This window comes from Seriola dumerili, unplaced genomic scaffold (assembly GCF_002260705.1).
Source record: "Seriola dumerili isolate Sdu_G_001 unplaced genomic scaffold, Sdu_1.0 BDQW01000081.1, whole genome shotgun sequence".
In the NCBI taxonomy this organism is placed as follows: domain Eukaryota; kingdom Metazoa; phylum Chordata; class Actinopteri; order Carangiformes; family Carangidae; genus Seriola; species Seriola dumerili.
This window is the reverse complement of record NW_019174336.1, coordinates 1,173,167-1,196,745: the sequence shown is the minus strand read 5'-3', so window position 1 is coordinate 1,196,745 and position 23,579 is coordinate 1,173,167. Positions and strand designations below refer to the sequence as shown.

Here is a 23,579-nt window from a genome sequence, read left to right as displayed (position 1 = left end):
AATCCAAATCCAAAATAATGACTTAGAATTTCAGTTCAAGTCATAAGTTAAAGATTTACATCAGATCTATCAAATTTGTGAAACCATAATTTGCAATAAATACAAAAAAAGTCTCAAACACTTGATATTACTGCTGCTGCTACCGCAACAGTGAGGACGACCCCTAGTATTATTACTGGTGCCATGTCATAGCGTATGAGTCAGAGTGGGAGGAGCTGTGGGTGGTAACAGGGCTCCAGCGGCTCATTAGCTCGGGCCCTTTGGGAGATTGATGCCCAGAAAAGATCAAATAAACGACAAACATCTGGAGAAATGAGTTTGTTGTCTTAATATATGTTTTAATTATTCACACCATTTAAAAGCAGATAAATGTTTCCAGCGAGTACAGAGGGACAAGATGAGGAAGTGACAGTGAGAGAGGACAAGACAAGCTGTCAAACATTGCATTAGTGATTATAACAAACACCAACAATGATCAATAGACTCTGTTAGTTGACTTCAATGATGTTGGACTAGTGTTACTTTGGTTGGCAACAGAGACAAATAAGAAGTTCTCAGAGAAAGGCACATCAGTAAAGAAGGTCCTGAGCCACTGACTGGTTTAATGTTGGCTCTTCATATATGATACAAATAAAAATCATACAATAAAAAAGATCAACAAAATACTAATAATAGGCCTGGATGTGACAAGTGACAACCAGAAACACAACAGCATTAAAATAACTCTATATTAAACTTATATACATGAGAGAATAGTCTTAATACAGGGAAGTTGCTCTGCTCTTCAGAATCCAGCTACAAAGGTTTTGTGTACATGACGAGTTTAGCTCACAGCAGTTTTTTGACCATGCATACATAGAGTGGCATTCGGTGCAGGACGGTGACCCGGCTGGTTCTAGCTGTGGAAGAGGCGGATCCGCTGGGAGATGTGGCCGCGACACAGAGGGCAGTTCTGCAGAGCGTCGCTGCACACCTGACAACAGCACACGTGACCGCAGGGCAGGAAGATGACCTGAGACTGGAGAGAGGGAGAGGCTCTGACGTTCATATCTGCACATCATGAATAATGATTGATTACACAGAAAGAGTTCTGGAGGAACTGTAATACTTGTGAAGAGTTTACACCATTAGACGGCAGCTAGAACATAATCAATTTAAGAAATTGATTGATAAAAATGAAACTCGAATTGACTTTTTTTTAATGTTCACATGTGGAGTTGTGGCCCTGTCACATATTATATATTATATCATAAATACATATTTTAACTGATTTACTGAACTGGTGTTATTTTCTTCACGTCAGACATTTTATGTCCAATATTTCAGAGGTCTGTCAATCAAGCAACAGAACCATTGGAACTTCCTGTCAGAACTTCCTTGTGCTTTTACTTTGTAGGCAAACTGTTGCCATTATGGAGATGTATTTCAGCACCCTGCTCTGTGCACTGTACAGTGCAGCCCAGTGTTTCCTCTACATTCATTTAGCAGTGGCGGCCCGCCACAGAGTCGATGCATCTTCAAAATAACTCTTCTTTGGCCACTAGGGGTTTCTCTGTGTGCAGCCTGCAGCTAGCATCTACTTATAGTCTGCATGTGAGGCACTTAGTGTACATCTCTAAACTGAAGCCACAGAAAAAAACCTGGGTTACAGTCTCCCCCTCTAAACTGCATACACATCGGTCACCGGCCGTGCCACCCAACCACTGTGAAAATGCTATTGTCAACACTGGAGTCAGTCACGTAACAGGACAGGATGGGACCCTCTAGTTGGAATTGAGCCTTTTTCCAGCCTAAACAGTGAATATTTTTTGTATTGTGAATGTTTTGGCAAATTGGCCACATGATGAAAGCCTATTGGCAGGTCCTGTTTCCAGTGTAAACATGGATGTAAAGACAACAGATGTAGTCTACTTGACTGAACAAATGAGGTTATATTTCTATGTTTATATCTGTGTTAAATGGCCTGGTGAAGACAGTTTGGCCAGCTGCTGTCTGTGCTGCTGAAAATAAATGAAGTTTATTTATATAGTGTGCTAACTGTATTAAAGTCTGTTACACACCAGTGACACCTCAGCACTGGTGTAAAGTTCAGGTGTCACAGTCCTGGACCAGACATGTTAGCATCACTGAGCGTAGTGTTTTAATACTGACACTGAAGGTTTTACTTACCCCGGTCTCCATGCAGACCACACACTCAGAGCTCCCTGGTCCCTCCACAGGGCTGGGGGCTGAGGGGGTGACAGGGGTCCCCGGGGTGAGTGGGGGACTGGGCATCTGGATAGTCGATGTACTGGGAAGGAATGGAGGAGAAGATGGGGGCGGAGCCGAGGGGGTGACTTCTGCTGCCTCCTCCTGCTGCACCGCCTCACAGGCTCCTGGTGAACAACACCATCAGTGGACAGCAAATGTTACACAGGTGACTCTGATCACCTGCAGACTGATACGTCGACAGGCTGATTTTAAAGGCTGATTTCAGCTGATTGCAGATAAATCAGTATCAACATTAATGATGGCTGATAAGTAAAGAGACATTAAAGTAATGGAAAGCCAAAGACTTTATTACCAGTGTTGCTACTTTGTCAGCCAGAGAGCACTGAGACTCCAACACCTCATTCACTGCGGCAGAGGATCTACAGTATGTCTTCATGGTAAGATGCTCATTTTACTTTTAGTTTAGTCCCTTTCCTATACCCATCAGGCTACAACCTGCTCACACATGAACAGTTAACTGTCTAATATATAATAAAGCAGGATGTGTGTGAGGTTCAGCTGCAGCACCAGCCAAATGTTTGTTAATGTTGCTGCACCCACCTGTCCTGCTGCAATACAAAATTCGATATATAGATGTAAGTGTAGGGTATCTGATTCTGAAAACGATATCTCAGCCTTAACCAACCCTCAACTGAGCTCCGTCCGGTTATCATCAAGAATGTGGAACCACTGGTGTTGCAGGCTGTATGTAAATAAGGACTTTAAGCAGCAACGGTTGAAGTGATATGCATTCCAACGTGTTGCCATAGTAATGGAAATCAAAGATCTCTAAGCAACATTTAACTCTAACAACAGCTACTTCACTTCTTCAGGAAACTGAGGTCGCTCTGAACGTTGCTACAATATGTCTCTTAAATGACCCGAGAGCTGCTGATCTTTGCTTTAGAGACAATTTAATATCAGATGAGGAGTTTGTTTAAATCCATCTGGTTTCATCAACACACAGCACAGTGAGGTTGTGGGATGGAGAGGGAGGATGGAGGTTAACAACATGTCTATGAATAAACAGGAAAAATCAGTCAAGTCAGCAGGTATCTTCAACAAATAAAATCATAATCCATAAAACTACTAACGGTGTCATTGAAATATGACAGAAACGTACTGATTCTTTAACGTGTCACGGTACGGCAAACTAGTCTTTCTCCTGTAGTGGACAGTAGGAAGTTTTTCCTTGCCACTGTCGCCTAGCACTTGCTCTTGGTGGGAATTGTTGGGTAAATATTATTATAAAGAGAAAGTCTAAAGTGCCTTGAGATAACGTATGTTGTGAAATGGCGCTATACAAATAAAAATTTACTTGACTTGACTTGACAGTCGTGCTGCAATGGTAGGAAGTGTCGACATAGAATCTATGACATCGCATCACGCCGTGGCCGTCACTTCAGCCGTCACTGCTTAAAGTCCCTACTGTCTGAGTATTGTGTAATGTCTTTTGTTTTGATTTTATCTTACGTGGATTTCTTTTTGTTTGTAATTGTTTTCTTCCTATGAACCCCCCATGCGCTGTGTCCTTAATAAAGATTGAATGAATGTACCTTGAGGTTGGTGTTCCTGAGCCCAGGCCAGGAGAGTCCTCTGGATTCCCACTTCATTGATGCCGAGCTGAAAACAGAGAAGCTGATGATTATTCTGCTCATTCATTGAGCGATAAACCTGCATTCATTTAACACAACACTGACCGAGTCACTTTCTCAGTTTATATGGAAACTTATTAGCTACTTATTCATGCATCAGTTGTAAAGTAAAGAAGACTGTAAAAGGTTTTCAGTGAGAACATCAGGCTGCTGAAGCAAAACAATGAGCTCAAAGTAGCAAGAAAACTTGGGGAACATGAGGGTGAAGGAAACTGCAGCTAGGTGATAATTCTGGTCATGTGATCCACTACTAATTAATAAATATTGATTATAGCCACTTTACATTAACTGCTTCTAGCAACTGAGTCTTATGTGAGTCGTGATGTTGCACACGGACCTTCTTGAGGTCAGAGGAGGTCATGTGGCGAAGGGCCTCAGCCGTCACTCGATGATGAGCCAGGATGGGCAGGTAGTGCTGAGCCGACAGTTTACACAGCAGGCTGACTAACTCCTTCTCAATGTCCGCCTCCTGCAACAGCATCACAGCTTTAGAACAACACATTCAATCTCCAGATGTGTGTGTGTGTGTGTGTGTGTGTGTGTGTGTGTGCGTGTGCGTGTGCGTGTGCGTGTGCGTGTGCCCTGCTCTGCTCTGTACCTGCACGCGCAGCGACACAGGCTTGGCGTCCAGCAGCCTCTGATACTGGATCATCCAGTAGTTCTGCTGGTTGGACTCAGACTTCCGCTCGATCTCAGCCTGGAAAACACACAATGACTCCTGCTCATTTCACCCAGAGAGACAGAGACAACATGGGAGGTAAATGTGTCAGTGTGTGGATGTGAACATGGAATAAAAGCAGCCAAACGTGATCAACTGATGAGGAGATGGAGGGAAGCATGAGGTGATGACATTTACCTGACTCTGACAAAGTGAAGCTGTGACTATCTCAAACAGACTAAACAGACCAATCAACAGAAAGACCTAAGACTACTTCCTGTTCTTCCATTTTGAGCTCAGTCTCTGACCCGACTGATGATGACTTTACATTCAGTCTGCTGGTTTGACTCGACAGCGTCTGTCTGACAGAGCAAGTGTTGATCCCCGAGTGTCATCCTGAAATGAATCTGCCATTGAGTGCAGTGACTGCTTTGTTGTGACATCACAAAGTTCCAGAAGTCCTGACGGCTGGTTTTAAGGCTCAGGTTCTGAATACAGGCTGTGTGCATTTCTCTGTGGACTGAGGCTTTGATACTTTCACAGTATTAATATAGAAGCTAGACCTGATCTATAATCACACTACACATGGACAGAGACCTTTAGACTATATGGACCTTTAAATGTAAATTAAGCCAACTACCAAAGGCAGTGGTGTCATGTTATGTGCTAGCTTCTCACAACAACAGGAGAGCTACATGTCGTCTGTTTGGGACATGTAGTTGTTGTTAAAATGCACAGCCTCTTTATGTAGAAGATGTTTTGTGCTTGAATAAACTGTATTTTGCTGTTGACAGCTTCATTTGCTTTGTGTGCAGAGGTTCCATTTTCTTTACAACTTCATTTAAATGCTTGTGTAAACACAGTTTGGTACAACACAACCACTGAGGCCTCAACGTTACAGAATAAAATCACCTTTCTGTAACAGTTCTGACAAACCTGAACATTATGACCATGTGACCTGTTGTTTCTTTTCCTTTCTCTGGAAACGTTCTGGTTGACTCATGGACGACTCAGGAGTTAGAGAACATTGGATTTGCTAATGTTGTTTCTCATCTTTCCACACTTCATTGTTTCTTTTCTTTCATGTCTGGATGGAAATCAGTTTGATAAAGTTTGACTGAAATGTTAATGTCAAACCTGACTAAAACTAAAAAGGGTGAGTTTGACTAAATATGATTGAAACTAACATGGACTTCTAACTAGAATCACCTCCTGGTGGTCGTCTGCCTCCTCCACTCAGACTAGTTTCAGACTACATCCCTGTTTGTCATGGAAAATATGAACCATTTGTGTGAAATTCTGTCATAATTTCTGTGAAGTCTTGAGTTATGGATAAAAAGTGTTTTAAAAGGTCACCATGACCTTGACCTTTGACCACCAAAATCTAATCAGTTCCACCTTGAGTCCAGGTGAGATATCATGTCAAAGAGAATGGGATGGATGGACTGGCTGTCGTTGGCATGGAGGCATAAAAAAACAGCAGCTGACAAAACGAACACTACATGGACCTTTATCATGTTTCAAATAGTTTGACAAAGAATATGAGTAGTCACTAAGTCATTAGTGGTAGAAAGTATTCTAGCCATTGATTATACATAATATTCCTGATGTCAGGCCGGTGTCAAACACACGTGTGTGTGTTGGTCCACAGCAGTGACACTGAGGTCCCAGCAGCCGGTCACTCACCAGAATCTGCCGCAGCTCCTGCTCCCTCTGGTCCCTCTGCTTCAGCAGCTGCTGCAACAAATCACTTAAAGCTGTGCGCTGGTCCACCAGAACCTCCTGCACACTCAACACACACCATCACGTCAGGCAGAGTCACAACACACACTCATTAGTAAATACTGACAAAAGCCAAAAATAAGACACTAGCCTGCCTCTGATAATCACTATCACTCTATTCAAATATGTTAAACCCCTTTACTGTTCATTATTTTCATGAACATCAGCATGAACAATGATAAATTGTTGCCATGGAGCAATGAAAGGGGAAATAACCAAAATAAATTATGTGGTAATAAAGAGCAAGAAGAAAGAAAACATAATGTGTAAATGTGGGGAGACAAAGGAAGACGGTGGTGACACCCACCTGCAGGTTCTCAGCATTAAGATTGCGTCTTTTAATCTCCAGTTTAGTCAGCTGCATTAATTCACCCTCTATGAGCTTGATCTGGGGACAGTGGAGAAGCAAACATGAAGCAAACATGAAGGTAAGCAGGGAGCAAGGACATGCTGCTGATGAACAGGATAAAAACACGGATGAAATGATCCATCAAATGTCAGCAGAGCTCAGTGTGTATGTTCAGGACACAGCACAGGATGTTTCCAGTGAGTTTAGTCAGCTTGAGTTATGAACATATATGTCATAGGCCTCATCCACTCGTACCAATCAATATGGCACTTCAGATTTTTTTCAATAAAATTTCCAATCCAATTCTGGTGAAATTCTGTCCACCTGGTTTTGAGGTACAGATTTTTGCATTTGTGGCCCCTGTGGGTCAGACTCAAAATTCTTTGGCCCTTTCCAATCATGGCCTGGGGACATGTAGCAAGATTTATGATGATTGGACAAATGGTTCATGAGTTATGAACAATATTCACTAAGCCCCGCCCTTTACAAAGATATTTTGGTCCATGGCGACCATGTATTTTAACCAATGATGGAATTTGTATCTCAGTCCCCCTGTATGCCAAAAAGTTCAATTCATTTTACTGTTTTTCACATTATGCAAATTAGCCAAATATCCATCAAGGTGGCCTTAATTATCACAGAGGCTTTTTGTAGAGAATATTAACCTGTAGCTGTGACTTCAGTTTGAAGATGATGGGACTCTCAATGATGCGGGGGAAGCCTTTCAAATTTCCACTTTTTTGACTCTGGCCGATTGGGATCATATTTTTTGCAAAGCATTTCCACATCATTTCTAGTTGTGAGTTTGTGTCTGTAGTTTGTTCCAGCTCACTGCAAATCTCAAATGATGAGAGCATGGTGACAGATATTGATGAACAGGCCTCTCTCTCTCTCTCTCTCTCTCTCTCTCTCTCTTCTCTCTCTCATTCTTCTCTTCTTCTCTCTATCTCTCTCTCTCTATCTCTCTCTCTCTCTCTCTCTCTCTCTCTCTCTCTCTCTCTCTCTCTCTCTCTGTGTCTCTCTAGATTTAGAGACTTTGTTTAAAACAGACTGGGTATAAACCTGGTGGGCCGGGGGGCTCAGGGCTATACCTCTTGTTACCCCTCTCTCTCTCTCTCTCTCTCTCTCTCTCTCTCTCTCTCTCACACACACACACAATTCAGTGCTACCTTACAGCAGGACGGACACGGTAGTGAGTGCAGGAGCTGCTGATGACTCATCAGGGGTTAAAATAACATAAGAGTGTAACATCTACTGGGAATCGGTTCTGACACAAGCAAGCTATGCTAACTAGCGTTCCACTTTCAATATCATAATTGAAGTCTGTCACAATTTAAAATGTAACATGAGCAACAGAGAAACACAAAGTAGAACATGAAACACGATGCTGACCAAAAGCTAAACCAGGATGTCTTGCAAACTATGAGAGCATGTTGAAGTTGTTCAGCTAGACTTGGACCGAGCTGAGACTCGTGACAGATCTGACCCTCACCCCACCCGTCTCCACCCATCTGCACAGACCTGGTTGCGGATGTAGCCGTGTACAGCGTCTTTCTGCAGCTGCAGAGCCTGGAACGCTGCTTTCTGCATCTCCTCCTGCAGAGGTCAGAGGACATGACAGGTGACTGAGCCTGCGGCTGAAACGGGGTGACACTCACTGATTCCGCCACGCTCTAATAACAAAACTGACACCAAGGAGGGAAAGATCAGACAGGTACAGAACACCACGTACCTCCTGCAGGATGTGAGCTATGGCTTTAGATTTGTCCAGAGCTTGGAGGGAAAGCATCTTATCAAACTTCCTGTCCAAGTTCTCTATACTGTTACAGAACAAGGGAAGAGACAACAACATGTTTCTCAAAGTCCACAGATAATTGCAGCATCACCATGTCTCTGCTCAGATCTGGTGTGTGTGTGTGTGTGTGTGTGTGTGAGTGTGTGTTTAACCTCCTGGAGGCCTCAGAGACCAGGCTCTGTCTGCGACAGTCACTGGCCTCCTGGAGGAGGCTCATTGCACAGCTGTCTGACAGCATCTTCTGCATGGCCGCTACAAGCACACAGAGGGAGGAGAGAGGAGGGAACACAAGGTGAGTCCACACACAGGAAGATGAGGAATGAAAAGATAAAATCAAAGGCAGAGTTTGACCCATACTGGATTTTTCAGGCAGATACCAATAGCAATCTGTGATCAAAAAATGAATCAATCTGACCATTAATGTGTCTAATAAATTACAGTTTTCTTTGATAATCTTGAAAATTCTGTGTATTTCAAGTCAGTCTTGAAAATGAGATAAATGTTCAACAGCCACAAAGACTCAAAATTTAGAGAAAAATATATTTTTTTTCACTGAAAAAAATCAATATTTCCTTAAAAAATAAATACTGGAGTTTTTTCTTAATTCTTTTGCAAGTTTTGTTAAATATACAATGACTCAGCAGCACGAGAGAGTCCATGTCTGGGTTTGTGAAAAATGTTACACCAGCTGTACTGTTGATACATTAATGCCAAAACCAATGATTGTGAGAAAAAACAACAGCAGATACAAAGTCAGGGCTGTTTGTGACATTGTTTGTCTACACAGTTACTGGAGTCTGGTTCACATGTCTTTGTACTGAACACAGAAACCAGTGGAGTTGATTTAATAGACAGACCTCAGAAAATATGAATATGATATGAAAATACACTCAGCATGCCAATAATGACAAAGTCAAAACAGAAATTTTGGAAAGTTATTAAATAAAAAAACTGAAAAAATAAAAAAATAAAAACATAAAACATAATGAGCAAAGTGAACAAAGTGAAGGGGTGTGAAGACTTTCTGAATGCTCAGTTCAGTTTATGAGGTACACCTGCCTCCATGAAGGTTCTAATGTTCAGTTTGTGTTGAAACTGTTTCAGGTTGATTCAGCTGCTGCAGTTTGTGATGCTGGTGACTTTTATTGTGTTATAAAGCCAGGTGTTTCTATTATTTTGTCCTTGGGCTGCACAATATGCAAAAAAAATATATATATATCATATTGCGACTGTGATTTCAGTTGGAATGGGTATTTTTACATTTCATAGCTTCATGAGGTCTGACATTTAAAAAAAGATGGTGATGATATGATTTTTGTTGGTCTTGTACCAAACAAACACGTTCATTTACGTCTGGAGAATATGATCTGTGGGACAGAATGACTCTGTAGCACCACAACACTTATGGTGCTAACAATGTACAACGATGTGACACAGTTCACCTTCATCAAAAAATGTGGATATTGCACTTGGCCATGTTGCGATTTGGATTATATTTTGATTAATTGTGCAGCCCTGATTTCTCCATGAAATCATCCAAAATGATCAATTCTATTAATAACTGAACATTACAAACTGGACTGCTGCATTAGTTTTTGCTGGGTCGACTGAGTCTATGAAGAAAATATATCAAATCTCTGACAACACAGATGTCTTTTTGTGTGTGGACAAACTAATTAAACAACTGCTGCAAACATCATCAGCTTCAGCTCCATCAGCTGAGCTTTACCTGCCACCTCCCGTTTCCTCAGTGAATTGGCCTCTTCCTGTGTGATGGCGGTCAGATGCTCCGTATGGATCCTGTGGGGAAAGTCAACAACAGTTTATAGTAATGGTCTGCTGACTTTTACCAGTAATCAAAACAAGACATAAAATGAACATAAAAGCATATTAAAAACATTCATGCCAAATGAGATGGAATTATAATAAAATAGAAATAAATAAATAATTAACATAAGTTAAAAGTTGATTACATTGAATGCATCAAATCAAGTAAGAAACCTTTTCTTTTAACAGAAAACCTTTCTTTGTGCACTCTTTTATTCAACAGCTCTGAGGCAAACGGCTCTACAGGGCCTCTTTTTCAGTTGGGACTGAAATGCACCGCAGGTTCTGATTCCCCCCCACCCCCACCCCAGTGAGGTGCAATCTCACTGTGGGTTTTATCTGCACTGGGCACAGCCCCAAGTTGCCCCAGAATAACCACCCTCTCCGCTGGGGTGTTAAACACATGCTGCTTCTCTCATATCTATAGGTCATGTGTTCCACAGCTTTGGGCTGTTACTGAAAAAAGCTGCATCACCAGATTTTCCTTCAGCTGTCACTGGAACCTTCAATACAGCAGCAGCAGATGATCTCAGTGTTCTTGGAGGTACATAGTTACTCAGGGAGTTAGAGATTTAGCTTGGTCCTCGTCCATGACGGTCTTTGTATATGAGGAGCAGAAAATCAATTCTGAATGTAACAGGAAGCTCAAACGGGACTAATGGTGCTCTTTGCTCATGGTTTTAGTTCAGTTTAACTAAATGAGCTGAAGTCTCTCAGTGTTTTTTTTTCTTGAGGCCAGTAAAAAGTGCATCACAGTGATTGCATTCAAGTGCAGGATTCGAAGATGAGTTGTGTGTGTGTGTGTGTGTGTGTGTGTGTGTGTGCGTGTGTGTGTGTGTGTGTATGTGTGGCAGACAGGCTCAGTCTTGTAAGTGGAAAACATGATTGTGGCCATTTGTTGGAGTGCCTCATATCTCTGCTGTAATAGAGCTGGATGTTAAGGATCAGTTATCTGCCCACTCACCGATCTTCCTCCATGGCCTGAAGAAACTCTGTGCTCTTCTTCTGCCTGGAGGAAAGATGTAAACACACTGCAGTTAGAATGATGAATTTAATATGTGACAGAGATGCACACACTCTCTTCACAGTCAAACAAAGCCGCTTCCTGCAGGTCCTACCGGTTGCTGTCCATCAGCATGTTGCTGATTCGGCTACTGATGTTGTCCTCAGCTTGTCTCACTTTCTCCAGCACCAGCAGCCTCTCGGCCTCCTGAGCCCTCTGCTGCTGGCTGACTCCCTGCTCCAGACGCTCCTGCTCCTACAGATCACACACACATTTCACACGAAACAGTAAAATAAACAGATTAGAAAAAGTCAATGATCGGTAGTAACTTCACTGGGCTGCTGGAGATTAGCTTCGTTTAGCTGTTATTGCTGACCTATAAATCATGTTTTCGTCATCATCACTACATGAACGTGTGAAATAAACACATAGCAAGAGACTGAGAGAAACGCAATGAAATGTAAATGAGAAAAAATCTATTTATTTACACGCACCAAGGATTCACACAGGGTTTTCAAGGCACAGAAAAAACTATGCTGAATGTTCTCTACTGCTTTTCTCCAGAGAGATATTATTGACTTTATACACATTGACTCTCAATTCAGTGATAACTATGAGGTTAGCTAGTACGATGGTAGAGGAAGACATAACAACGGTATATGCACACTTCAATATTTGTTTATCACATATTGTCATGGCAATACTGAACAGTGCTATCATATATTGCAGATTGATTTTCCTCATATCGTGCAAGTCTATTAGCTAAAATGAAAACTGTATAATGACCACAATTATCATGTTGTTTGCCTCCACCAACCAGTACAGGTTGCAGCAAATATGCCCTTATGATGTCACAGTGAAGTTGACCTTTGACCTTTTGGCATGGAGGCATAAAAAGGCGAAGCTGAGCTCTCTGTAAAGCTGTACTTCTTGTTAAAGGACCAACAGAACTGTAAAATTCTCCATCAGCTCACAGGTAGTTTCTCTTTAATTTCAACACAATGATAAAGCTCCGACAAAGAATCTATAGAATAAAATAAAAATGCATATCTACTGGACACTAACATTTTTATAAGACCAGGAGCAGGTGAGCATGTGAGCAGGTGAGCATGCAGCGTACCTGTCGGACAGAGTTGAGGATGTTTTCCTTGCGGGAGTTGTTACTCAGTAGAAGCTGGGTGTGCTCCTTCTGTCTTTCCTCCAGGTGCCGCTCGAAAGCCAGTTTCTCCTCCTGCTTCTGTTGCTGCAGCATGGAGGACAGGCTCAGTGTCTATATACTGCATCATATACATGTCTATCTACTTTCAAAGATACACATGTAGACCTTTAACTTTTACGCTTTGCTACAATCCTGCACTAGAGCTGCTCAGAAGCAAAATAAAAACTCTCAGTCAACTGTTTTTGTTTTTAGTAGTCAAGTGTTCAGTTACTTGTAATTTGGGCACTATGCATTAAATGCTGACGTAATGTCACATCTGCTTCAGCAACCTGTTCCCTAACACTCCCTCCTGTTCTCATTCTGTCTCCTGCTGTTACCTCCTGCTGTGTTCGGAGCAGAGCCACACCAGCTCCACCTCAACACCGTCATGGAGCCAACACCACCCTCTGCTTCGGTCAGTCTGCACTTCAGGTCAGTGAGCCAATCAGATGAGAGAAGGCTCTGATCCTCTCTTCTGATTGGCTCACTGTTTTCTGAGTGATCCAATAAAAATATAGCAGATTTCAGGTAAACACTAAGATATACCAAATCCTGCAAGGTTGGAGGGTGAATCAGGTTTCTGCTGCTGCTGGAGGCTGGTGAGTGCAGTGAGACTGACAGAAAAAATAAGCTAAGAGATGCTAAAAAGCTCTGTAGAGCTCAAAAGTATTGATTAGTGCTGCTCTAAGTACGAGCAGAGATTTTCTCTCCAACTCATCCCCCACATCTGTAGGGAAATCTGACAGCTGTGTCGGCTGCAGTCACAAACCTTTCTCCTGGCGTAGTCACTGAATTTGTTCTGCAACAGAAAGTGAGGGAAGGCTCAATGATTCAAAGAAAACACTTCATACAGTGTCAACAGCAATTAACTAGGTCCACGTTCTACACTAGAGTGGAGCACATCATTCACCTCCACACCTGTTCAGGGTGGGATAGTTACCTGCCAGGCCTCCTCCATGCCGTCCCAGCAGTCAGAGCTCTGTTTGCCACAGTCGTTCTCCAGCACTGGCAGCAGATACTGGGATGGGGGGCAATACTCCTCCCCCAGCTCTGAAAACCACATCAACCAAGAAACTTACCATAAGTCTTCCACTCAGGACTGAAGTCATGAGGATTAGAACTGAAGTCCAAGTTTACAAAGTTGGGCAACAGGTCTAATGTGAATCGGATTTAAGCCATAAAGTGGCAATTAATCATTCAGTGGAACTGAGGATATGAAAATCACCAGAGTTAAAATTCTGGGCTATTCACATAACATTAGTATACAGCCTTCTGATTACACTGTATAGCTAAAGGAATGGTTCAGTTTATAAAGAATCGGACCAGTAAGCAGAATGTGTTACTGAGATATCGTGTCCACGAGAATGAACTGAATATGCTGTCACCGGTGTGGAGGAAAAAAAAAAGATTATCCCTAAACTGCATTGCTGCAGCTCAGCCCCGATGATATGAAACAATATAAAACTCTGTTGGATTCACAGGAAAGCAGAAAAATCTTTGCGCTGTGAATGATCCTGGTAATTATGAGCCCTGGGTCTTAATTGTGTTTTTACCTGTTAAATTCATGAGTTAAAATGCTTGGGAAGGGACGGAAAGGCGATGCAGTAGAAACCACAAAGTAAACACTCACCGCTGCACAGGAAGCGCTGGATGCTCTCTGTGCCCTCTGTACACACAGATGCAGGTGGGTAGGTCATCATGGCAGCATCAAGTGTGAAGCTCTGTCACACACACACACACACACACACACACACACACACACACACACACACACACACACACACACACACACACACACACACACACACACAGGGTTTGTCTAAAAGCAGATCTATGTTTTAGGTTTCCTGTAAACGTGGATTGAAGGACAACACACCTCCAGCGTGCGGATGTGGGCCACAGTCTTGGGGAGCTGGACGATGTTGTTGTCGCTCAGGTCCAGGGTGCGGAGGCTGCTCAAACAGCTGACGGATACTGGCAGCTCACTGAGACAGTTACCTGTTGAATACACAGTGATGTCATCTGACTTGTACACGTCCTCTTACCTGTGGACAGGCGAGCAGTCGGTATCATACCCTTCAGATTGAGTGTCTGCAGGAGACGCAGATCGCCGAAGGAGTCCGGCAGGGCCTTCAGACGGTTCTTCTCCAGATTCAGAATCTGATAGGACACAAATACATGATGAGCAGTTTTCATTCACACTCATTCCCTCTAGTGCCATGAGTTGAGTTCATGACGGCTTTACCTGCAGTGATGCCAGCTTCCCAATATCTTCTGGGAGTGAGGTGATCCTATTGTCATGCAGATCCAAAACCTGAGGGTCAGAGATGAGGCGTCTATCAGACTTTTTGGTCTTCTGATAAACCATCATACATTTTTCATTATCTCATGAGATGCTTGCGCAAAGGTTGACTGTGAAACAGGAGGACATGCGCCGTGTCTGAAGGCTTAGAGCAGGGATGCCATGGTTACGGCCCGCGGGCCGGACCCGGCCCGATTGAACATCACATCCGGCCCGTGGGTTGATATGGGAGAGCATTTTTTGTCTGCTTTGCGAGTGGGTAAAGTTGTTTTAGAAAGACAAAACGTGAATGTGAAATGTGAATTAAATCAGATAATTTCATTAGGTAAAAATGTGTTATGAACGAATAAAATAGGTTAAATACTTTATTAATCCTGCGGAGCTGCCTGGTGTGACTTTGCGGGAGACAAACAGCGCAGTGAGCCCCCCTCCCCCCCTCCCCCTAAGCTTAAATTGCTTGCACAAAACTTTTGATCAGCACTCAGCATTTGTTTATTGTTGTTGTTCATTTAAACTAGTATGCACAGAGAGCGTGAGGGGGCGGGCGAGGAGAGAGAGAGAGAGAGTGAGCGAGCGAGCAAGTGTGAGAGCTAGAGTGAGCTCTGCGGTCTTGGCCATTAGTTCATGTTATTTTTATGTAGGTAATATGTTGTCAAATATGTTTAAACTTAAATAAACTAGCCTTCCTATACAGTAGTTATGTCTCGTATTAGTTTGTCCTGGTATTGATGTGATGCGCGTCATTGAATAATGCGCAAATAGATATTCAAATAGTTTGAATATATGTGTTTTTTAGAGCCCTAGCATGGATAGGACAATGTTACGTTTTCAGAGGGTACTGTAACTTGCTTTAGGCTTCTATGTAATTGTAGGCCTCATTGTGAGGCTATTGTGGTGCCAATGCAATTTCTTTTTGATATGTAGGCCTTAATGAATAATTTCAAACAGTGATGTGTGTCAGTGTTTGGTCTTTTCAGTTCGAAAGTGTAATTTGGCCCGCTGAGGTCTCACTTGAAAAAAATCTGGCCCCCTGACCAATTTCACCCTGGCATCCCTGGCTTAGAGGTTATAAATCATACAACACTGTAATATGCTTTCATTTCTCATCATGCTTGTGCATCACTTTACCTTTAAAGTGGCGAGAGCCCTGATGTCACATCCTTTGGGCAGCAGTGACCTCAGCTCATTATTATGGAGGATAAGGACCTGAAGGAGAGCAACAACCAGGGAGAGTTCAACCAGGGAAACAGACACACACATGTACTGACAGAGGGGAGTTGTGTAGATTTTGGTAAAACAGTACTTATTACATACACTGAATAGGAAATAAATAGGCTGTAACTTTACAGCTCCACAGTGCATTCTCACCTTCTTATGTAGCACCTTGCAAATGGAAAAGGCACTTGAAGGAACCTATGGAAGAACAGAACAAAGATGTCACCACCTGCAGTTCTTACCACACACTAATAAATACGAACTGTAATAATAATAATAATAATAATAATAATAAACAACTTTATTTATAGGGCACTTTTCATACATTTAAGTATATATATAATAGTACAATAAAATAAGGGCGGACTAAAGGACAATGAAAATAGACAACAGGAATGCTATCACTCTTCTTCCATCACCGCAGCTCAGAATAACATGAGGAGACTGTGACAATAACTGGCAATAAAAACTAAAAATCTGATGTCTTTGATTAGAATAATGATCCACTCTGTTAAATATTTCCATGATTATAAATTTGATTGATCATTTTTAAACATTTCAGTTTATCTCCTCTCTGCAGCAGAAACAGTCTGACATTAACTTCAACTGCTTTATGTGGTTCACATGATCGTAACAGTTTGTTCATCATCAGACTGCAGAGCGAAAATGCTGAGTAAGAAACCTAATGATAATTCATCTACTTATTTACAATATATCCTTAATCTGGCTTTAATAGAAATTATATTTAGAAATATTTTTATTAATACCTTAATACTTTTTATTCCAGTCACGTCATCATGTTGTTTACATTTCACCTTGTTGAATATCACTTTTGTAGGTGGATGTATGTCACTGCTCAGACACTGAATGTACATGTACCATGTTTTTATTGGCAAAGGCAGTTTTTTTTTTTTTTTTTTTTTATGTAATTCAATTATTTGGATCTGCATTTATTGATATTGTCTTTGTAAATGAATTAATATTACTATCGTATGATGTTTTGTAGAAATGGTTTATTAGCTGCAATGTTTTAGACAAAGGGAAAATGAGGTGAATATATCTCCCATCAAACTATGTTTCTACCTGACACACAGGCCTCAAATGTGACGGGTAATTAAAATGTAGTTATTGATGAAAGACACCAGGCTCTCTTCTCCATAACTGTACTATTCAAGGTCGATATTAAAAATCTTTCTAATGAATGAAAAGAGCTGTTTATCCACTATTTTTAAGCAGATGTAAAATCTGAGCGCAAAAGTGCAGTGATGTGATGTAGAGTCAGCTCAGTCTGATGTGTCTGTGAAGGCTGGTGTCTTGTATCCTGCTAATGTCTCTTCAGAAATGCTTCCTCACTCTGAACAGGAATAAGAGCAGTGGAGCGATGGAAAACCACTGAGAGAGAAACAAGGAGCAAGGAATGATCAAATATGGAAATAGGCATGGACACAACACACACACGCGCACACATACACACACACACACACAGTATGTGTTCAATATATAAGGCTTTAATTTGGAGGGGTGGCTCTAGTGTAGGAAGTGTTATTATAGTGTTATTAGACAATAGAAGAAAGATTCTATGGCTACATTCTATTCATGTATCTATTCATATTTTACAAAAAGTTTAACCTGAGTCATGTCAGCAATCATATCACATCTGTACAAGGTTAGCAGTAAACAGCTGGTTCATTTTTTTTCTAATGCAATGGCATTGGATCAGTATCAGTGTCAATTTCAGTATCTGCCAATTCACATGCTCAGGTATCAGGAAGGAAAAAATGATCTATTGGACTTTTGGAACATCTCTCGCTCTGGTGAACTGGTGTTTCTCTCTCAGGTGGATTATTGACTTAATGACACTGACTTCCCATAAAGAGAGAGAGAGAATGAAAAAGAGAAAAAAGTAAAGTGAGAAAGAGAGAAAGAGGTGAAGCTGAAACTTGAACTGCGTCTTTTATTGGGTGGTAAGCCGTTTTATAAGACATATTGTCACGTGACAGTGGAAAAAGCACAAGTGTAAAAAACAACTGTGGCTGCAGTCAAAAAGTCTTTTTTTTCTTAGAAAGGTTCAAACTGAGTGAAATGAGCTGAAGTATCTGAGCAGCATCATGACCACAGCTGCTCCACTTCTCTACATGAGGAGGAAAGGAGCTTCAATGCTTCCTATCTTATCTCCTTTAGTAAAGGAAACACTTGACCTTTACTAGAGAAAAGGAGAACTGCCATCCCACAATTCCCTGCAGCAGCAACATTTAAAGTGATGCACCATTGTAGTTTCACCACAGCAGACCCACGTAAATGTAGAAACACCAGAGCAGCTGTTTTATGTTTGTGACTCGATCCAGAAATGATGGAAATCCTGGTCTGATCGACTGAAGCCCAAATCCATAAATATAGATTTCTTATTCCTTGTTTCTATCTAATTATTATTTTAATGGCTCAGGTTTCTCTACTTTTATTTTTCTTTCATGTCATCTTATTTCAACATTTCAATCCTGTTTGTTTTGTTTTTGTGGTTAGGAGAGAAGAATCTAAAGAATAAAGTTAGTTAGCAGTCAGATTCTTTTCCTAAGTCCTTGTGAATTCTCCTTCACATCTTTCCTTCACCTCATTGACATTTTCCATCAAGGTCGAGGAGAAGTGGTAAGAGAGGAGATCATTTTGACTTTTGGACCGCAGCATGTGACTCTTCAATGAATCGGCTCAATGTTGGTGTAACATGCATTGAGTAATGCAGTTGTAGCGATTTTGTCTGGTCAGTTTGAACTCAACCTGTTCTACAATACAGTGAAGGCACTGCAGTAGTACAAGTACAGGTAGAAGACGTTTTTCAATAACTACTCATCAGTTAAGCTTCCCTCACAACAGTCCACAGTAACATACTCACCTCTGAGAGCTGACATGCTGAGATGTCCAGGATGTCATCAGCACCCGCCTCCTTAGACTGAAACACAAAGATGAGCCATTGTTTGAAATAGAAAAAGAATAGACAGAAAAGACATATAATGTTGAAAGAGCTACACAATTGGGAAGATGCCATTTTGATGAATGAAAAAAAGTTTCATATTCATAATGAAGACAAAAAAAGGCTGCAGATTGCTGATGTGATCCTCAGCACTGACAGTAGGGTGTTGATTACACTGTAATATGAACAGACTCTTCTTACCCGACACAGCTGATATTCCAGTCTTTTTTGGGAGTCATCACTGAGTTTCTTCTTTCTGAAGAACAGAGGCATTCTGGGTCTTGATTGCCCTGCTGTCTCTCTGCCTGCTCGGTTTCACTCCTGCCCCTCCACAACACTCCAGACTGATGGACAGGTAGGAATACAATGTCCAGACTGCCTGCACACTGAGAAGTAAGACAATTGTGATATTACGGACTAATCAGATGAAGCAATTTGACCAAATATCTGGCTCTTCAGCTGCTAAATGCTCCTTAACCAACTGGTCGCTAACTTTTTCTGCTGTTTGATGTTTGAGTCAGGTGTTGAACAGTGGCTGTATCACAGCTTTGTAACTGAAAACAGTTGCATGCTGCATTTGGAAACAAACTGATTGACTAACTGACTGATGGTATTTCCACCAGTGGTCAGCCAAGTGCATCTGAGTTGGAGTTTCTGGTAAAAACAGGTTCTATTTGTTGGGTGTTTACAGCTGCAGTGTTGACAACTTAGCTCATTGTATCTAGATTTAGAGGCTCTGTTTTAAAGAGACACTGCATTCACGGGATGCCGACTGGAGGCTTAGGGCTACACCTCTTGACAGTCTACAGAACCGCTCTGGTTTCCCGCCTGCTCAGGAACTGTCAGGATATTGAACTGCCAACAGTTCAATATCCCGATAGAGATGTGAAGGAGCCACCGCGATGATGTCATGACCAAGACTTGCATCTATTGTATTTCAGAGATATCTACTGAAATGAGCATGCTAACCAACTAGCCGCGTCCCAGACCGTGTTGTAGGGGTGGGCGATATGGCAAAAATATCATATCACGATTTTTTAAAAATAAAATCACGATTTCGATTTTATCACGATCTTAAATTGGAAAAAGAAAAACAGACAATTTAGACCAAAGAACCTTTCTTAAAAGATTTTATTTCAAATCGTCGCAGTTTTGCCTGCATGTGCAAACAACGTAAAGTTTAAGGTAAACAACAACAACATTCTGGTTCGTCGTGTTACCACCCGACGTGGAACGGTTTCTGTGCAAACTTTGCAGATTACATTTGCTTGCGCTTGATCAGTTGCGGAAAATCCAAACCAATTCCATATAATGGAGGTGGAATTTTTTTAGCGACCAACTCCGTTTGGCTTTCAGCCATCGCTCTCCATGTGCTACCGCTACACACACAAACAAGGAGGCGGGTAGGAAAGCACGTCACTGCCCGTAATTCGCTATGATTGGTCGGTCAGGTTGACGACGTCAATACGTCTGGTGCGTCGGTGCATCAGCATAGAACTGAATTTACAGAAAGTGCCCTAGAGACGATCCCACGATCTCTGCAGTTTGAAAGATCGTCTTCACGTTGTAATCCTTCACGATCTAATATCGTCATATCGCCCACCCCTACCGTGTTGTTATACCACCTAGACACTAGATGCTGTGTGAGTCAGTGTAGCGTCTAGTCTGCCCTCAGTCACACGAAGAAGGAGAGCTTCCTCCAGAGCTTGAAGTTACGCTACAGCTACTGACAAAAAAACCCAAAAAACTCCCATCTAGCATCACAGGAACGCAGAGTGTGTCTTCCCACCGCTGGAGACAGCTCCAGGTAAAGAGATGCGGTTTGATGCTGAGCTGCAACTTTTCTTATAGACTGGTGAATAACATCTAATGTTGGTCTGTAGCGAAAAGTATCATTACTGCAAATGACGAACCGTACTGACAAACACTTTAGGTGGCATAAATGTATGATTGATGATGTCTACAGATGTTTTAGTGATGTAGTAGAATTTAGCCTGTTCCTGTGGCTGTTGTCCAGATAGATGCGTCAGTAATTTTTCTTTTACAAGTGAGACAAAGAGACTGTTTGATCCAGAACCAGCAGGTTCAGGATCCACTGCCTAATACTGTATTTGTTTTAGCATATTCATATTTATGCCTAATATTTATTATACACACACAACAGACCTAACATGTTTGAATATAAAGAGCTTGTATGGTCTAAACTAATTGTCCTATCACATGTAGACAAACATGTATCAGGACCAGAATTCCAGTCCAGTCCTCCCCAGTGATGGACCAGCACCTGCCTTTATTTCTGTGTCTGTCCTCATCAACCATCAACAACCACATTACAGTAACACCTTGGAGTATTATCCCTGCACAGAACAGATATTGTCAATACTGTGATCTTTTTCACATCCTGCTTAGAGTTTTGTCAACACTTTTGTACATAGTTTATTTCATAGTTTTTTTTTATATATATATATATATGTATCTATGTATATTCATCTTTTTGACTGTTGAAGTATTTTACCTTTTTATTATTTCCTGTTAATATGTTTATTGTATACTGCACCAAACACCAAGCCAAATACCTTGTAAGTAAAGTATCTTACAATAAACCTTAATTTCTGACTCTGCCCTTGTGATGATGTCATCATTCCTTTTTCATGCTGCTGTAGACTGACACCCATGTGTCATGCAAACATTCTGTTTGTATTACAAGTACTCATAATTTGTTTCAGTGACATCAACAATTTTAACTATCAACAATAAATGCACATATAAATCATAAATTACAAGCAATGGAGTGAAAACAACAACATGATTAACTGGACAGGGAGGAAGAGGTGAAATGCTGCCCCCTATGGATGTGGAGCAAGTAGCATGATCCTACACATTACACCTTTAAAGAGGTCACAGGTGGACATTGCACTGAGATTGTACATATATTCAATGTAATCTATATAGCCTGTCAGATAAGATCTGTCCTACACTTCAACTTCAAAATAAAAGACTTATTGTAACGACACCGTTTTGAATCATGTGACGTGTTAGTGATGCTGCACAGGAGTGTGCTCAGTTGTGTTGTATATTGTGTATGTAAGCACCACGGGCCCTGTGGGTGTGGGGCTGGATGTGGACAGGGGAAGGGAGGGTTACCCGTAAATGACGTAGCTAATGCTACATATAACTGCCACAGATGTTGGCAAAGGGTGATCAACCTAGCAACACTTTGCACCTCATATCAACTGCTTTAAAGCTACCTATGCTAATCGTAATAGCAACATCATTGTTAGCTAACTGTGTGTTGTTCGCTTCAGTGCTTCCACAGCGGAGGTTTAATGACAGGGATGATAAGGTTAGCTTAACATAAGGTTAACAACTTCCACTCCTGGCAACGTTTAGCAAACAGGAGCTAACACAGGTTGCAGGTGTAAATAATAAGACACAAACTATAACAACACGACGTCTAGATATGAAGTCAGGTTAAACAGAGCCTAGTTTCATACTCACAGGCTGTTTGTTGATGTTGTGTCACTGCTCCTCGCTGCTCTGCTGGATGTAACTACTCAAGGGGGAGTTCCGATGTTTCCTTGCTCGGTCAACGTTAACATCTAACGGTGGGTGGCGAGTGGTCCAATCAGTCATTTGAAGCAATCGAAAAATATCTCCTACGTTACATGTTCAGTTCATAGACATTACATAGACACAGCAATATTCCTGATATGAGCCGTATACAGTTGATCACTGTTTTATTTATTTATTTTTCTCCTTGTGATGCTGCTGCTTCTTCTTCTTCTTCTAATGATTTTCCGGCGGGCTGTTCACTGTAAAGCCTAATACTGCCCTCCACAGAGAATTATTTGCTGTGTGTTTATCCTATATTTTTAAATACTAAAATAAAAATAATTTCTACCACCCCTATTATCATTATTATATATTATCATATTATTAATGTATTTTTTTTATCATATTACATAAGCATTATTATACTGTCTGTATACATGCCTGCACAGTTTGCCGCTATCACCACATTATTACTATTATATATTATTGTTGTCATTATTATTGTTAGCATTATTGTCATTATTGCTATTCCAATTATTATTATTATTATTGTATACGCGCGCGCGCACACACACACACACACACCTAAAATCTAATTTCATATACACTTAGTCTATTATGTTTTTACAATGTCTTCTATGTCACTTTCTGTTTTTTCACCAATTAAAAAAGCCAAGAATAAATAAAAACGTATAATTTAGAAAAAAAAAAGACTGAATCTGAATCTGTTACAACATGGGTGATCTGTGAGATGTGATGATGATGTGAATAACTGTCTATTCTGTGAAAATGATACTGAGAGCTTGGAACATTTGTTCTTTCATTGTGAATCAGTAGTCTGTATGGAGAGATATGCAGAGCTGGCTACAGCCCAAAAGAATTGTGTTAAGTTTGGTTTCTGTGTTGAAAATCAGAATTTGGACTTTCTTCTTAATTTCTTAGTTATTAGGGGAAGTTGTTTTATACATGAATGCAGGTATTTTAAATGTACAGTGACCCAATGTACAGAAGACCCAACTCCCTGAATA

General features: G+C 41.2%; 1 protein-coding gene across 2 annotated transcripts; it reads right to left on the bottom strand.

Moving 5' to 3' along the window:
- Positions 1-328: 328 nt before the first annotated feature.
- On the bottom strand, positions 329-22,745 carry lrsam1 (leucine rich repeat and sterile alpha motif containing 1). 2 transcript variants are annotated; one of them, XM_022744528.1, is made up of 25 exons: positions 22,498-22,745; positions 19,201-19,385; positions 18,922-18,978; positions 16,188-16,232; positions 15,948-16,025; positions 14,763-14,831; positions 14,593-14,677; positions 14,394-14,515; positions 14,148-14,238; positions 13,458-13,567; positions 13,287-13,316; positions 12,440-12,562; positions 11,435-11,574; positions 11,281-11,325; positions 10,219-10,289; positions 8,642-8,741; positions 8,427-8,514; positions 8,216-8,290; positions 6,653-6,733; positions 6,250-6,345; positions 4,504-4,602; positions 4,243-4,374; positions 3,807-3,873; positions 2,170-2,375; positions 329-1,018 (listed from the first exon to the last, which is right to left on the bottom strand). In XM_022744528.1, exons 2-25 carry the CDS (start codon positions 19,270-19,272, stop codon positions 896-898), a joined length of 2,205 nt encoding a protein of 734 aa, XP_022600249.1. In that variant the 5' UTR covers positions 19,273-19,385; positions 22,498-22,745; the 3' UTR covers positions 329-895. The 2 variants fall into 2 exon arrangements, with proteins under 2 accessions (XP_022600249.1, XP_022600250.1); XM_022744529.1 differs by having other exon boundaries at positions 993-1,050.
- Positions 22,746-23,579: the final 834 nt, after the last annotated feature.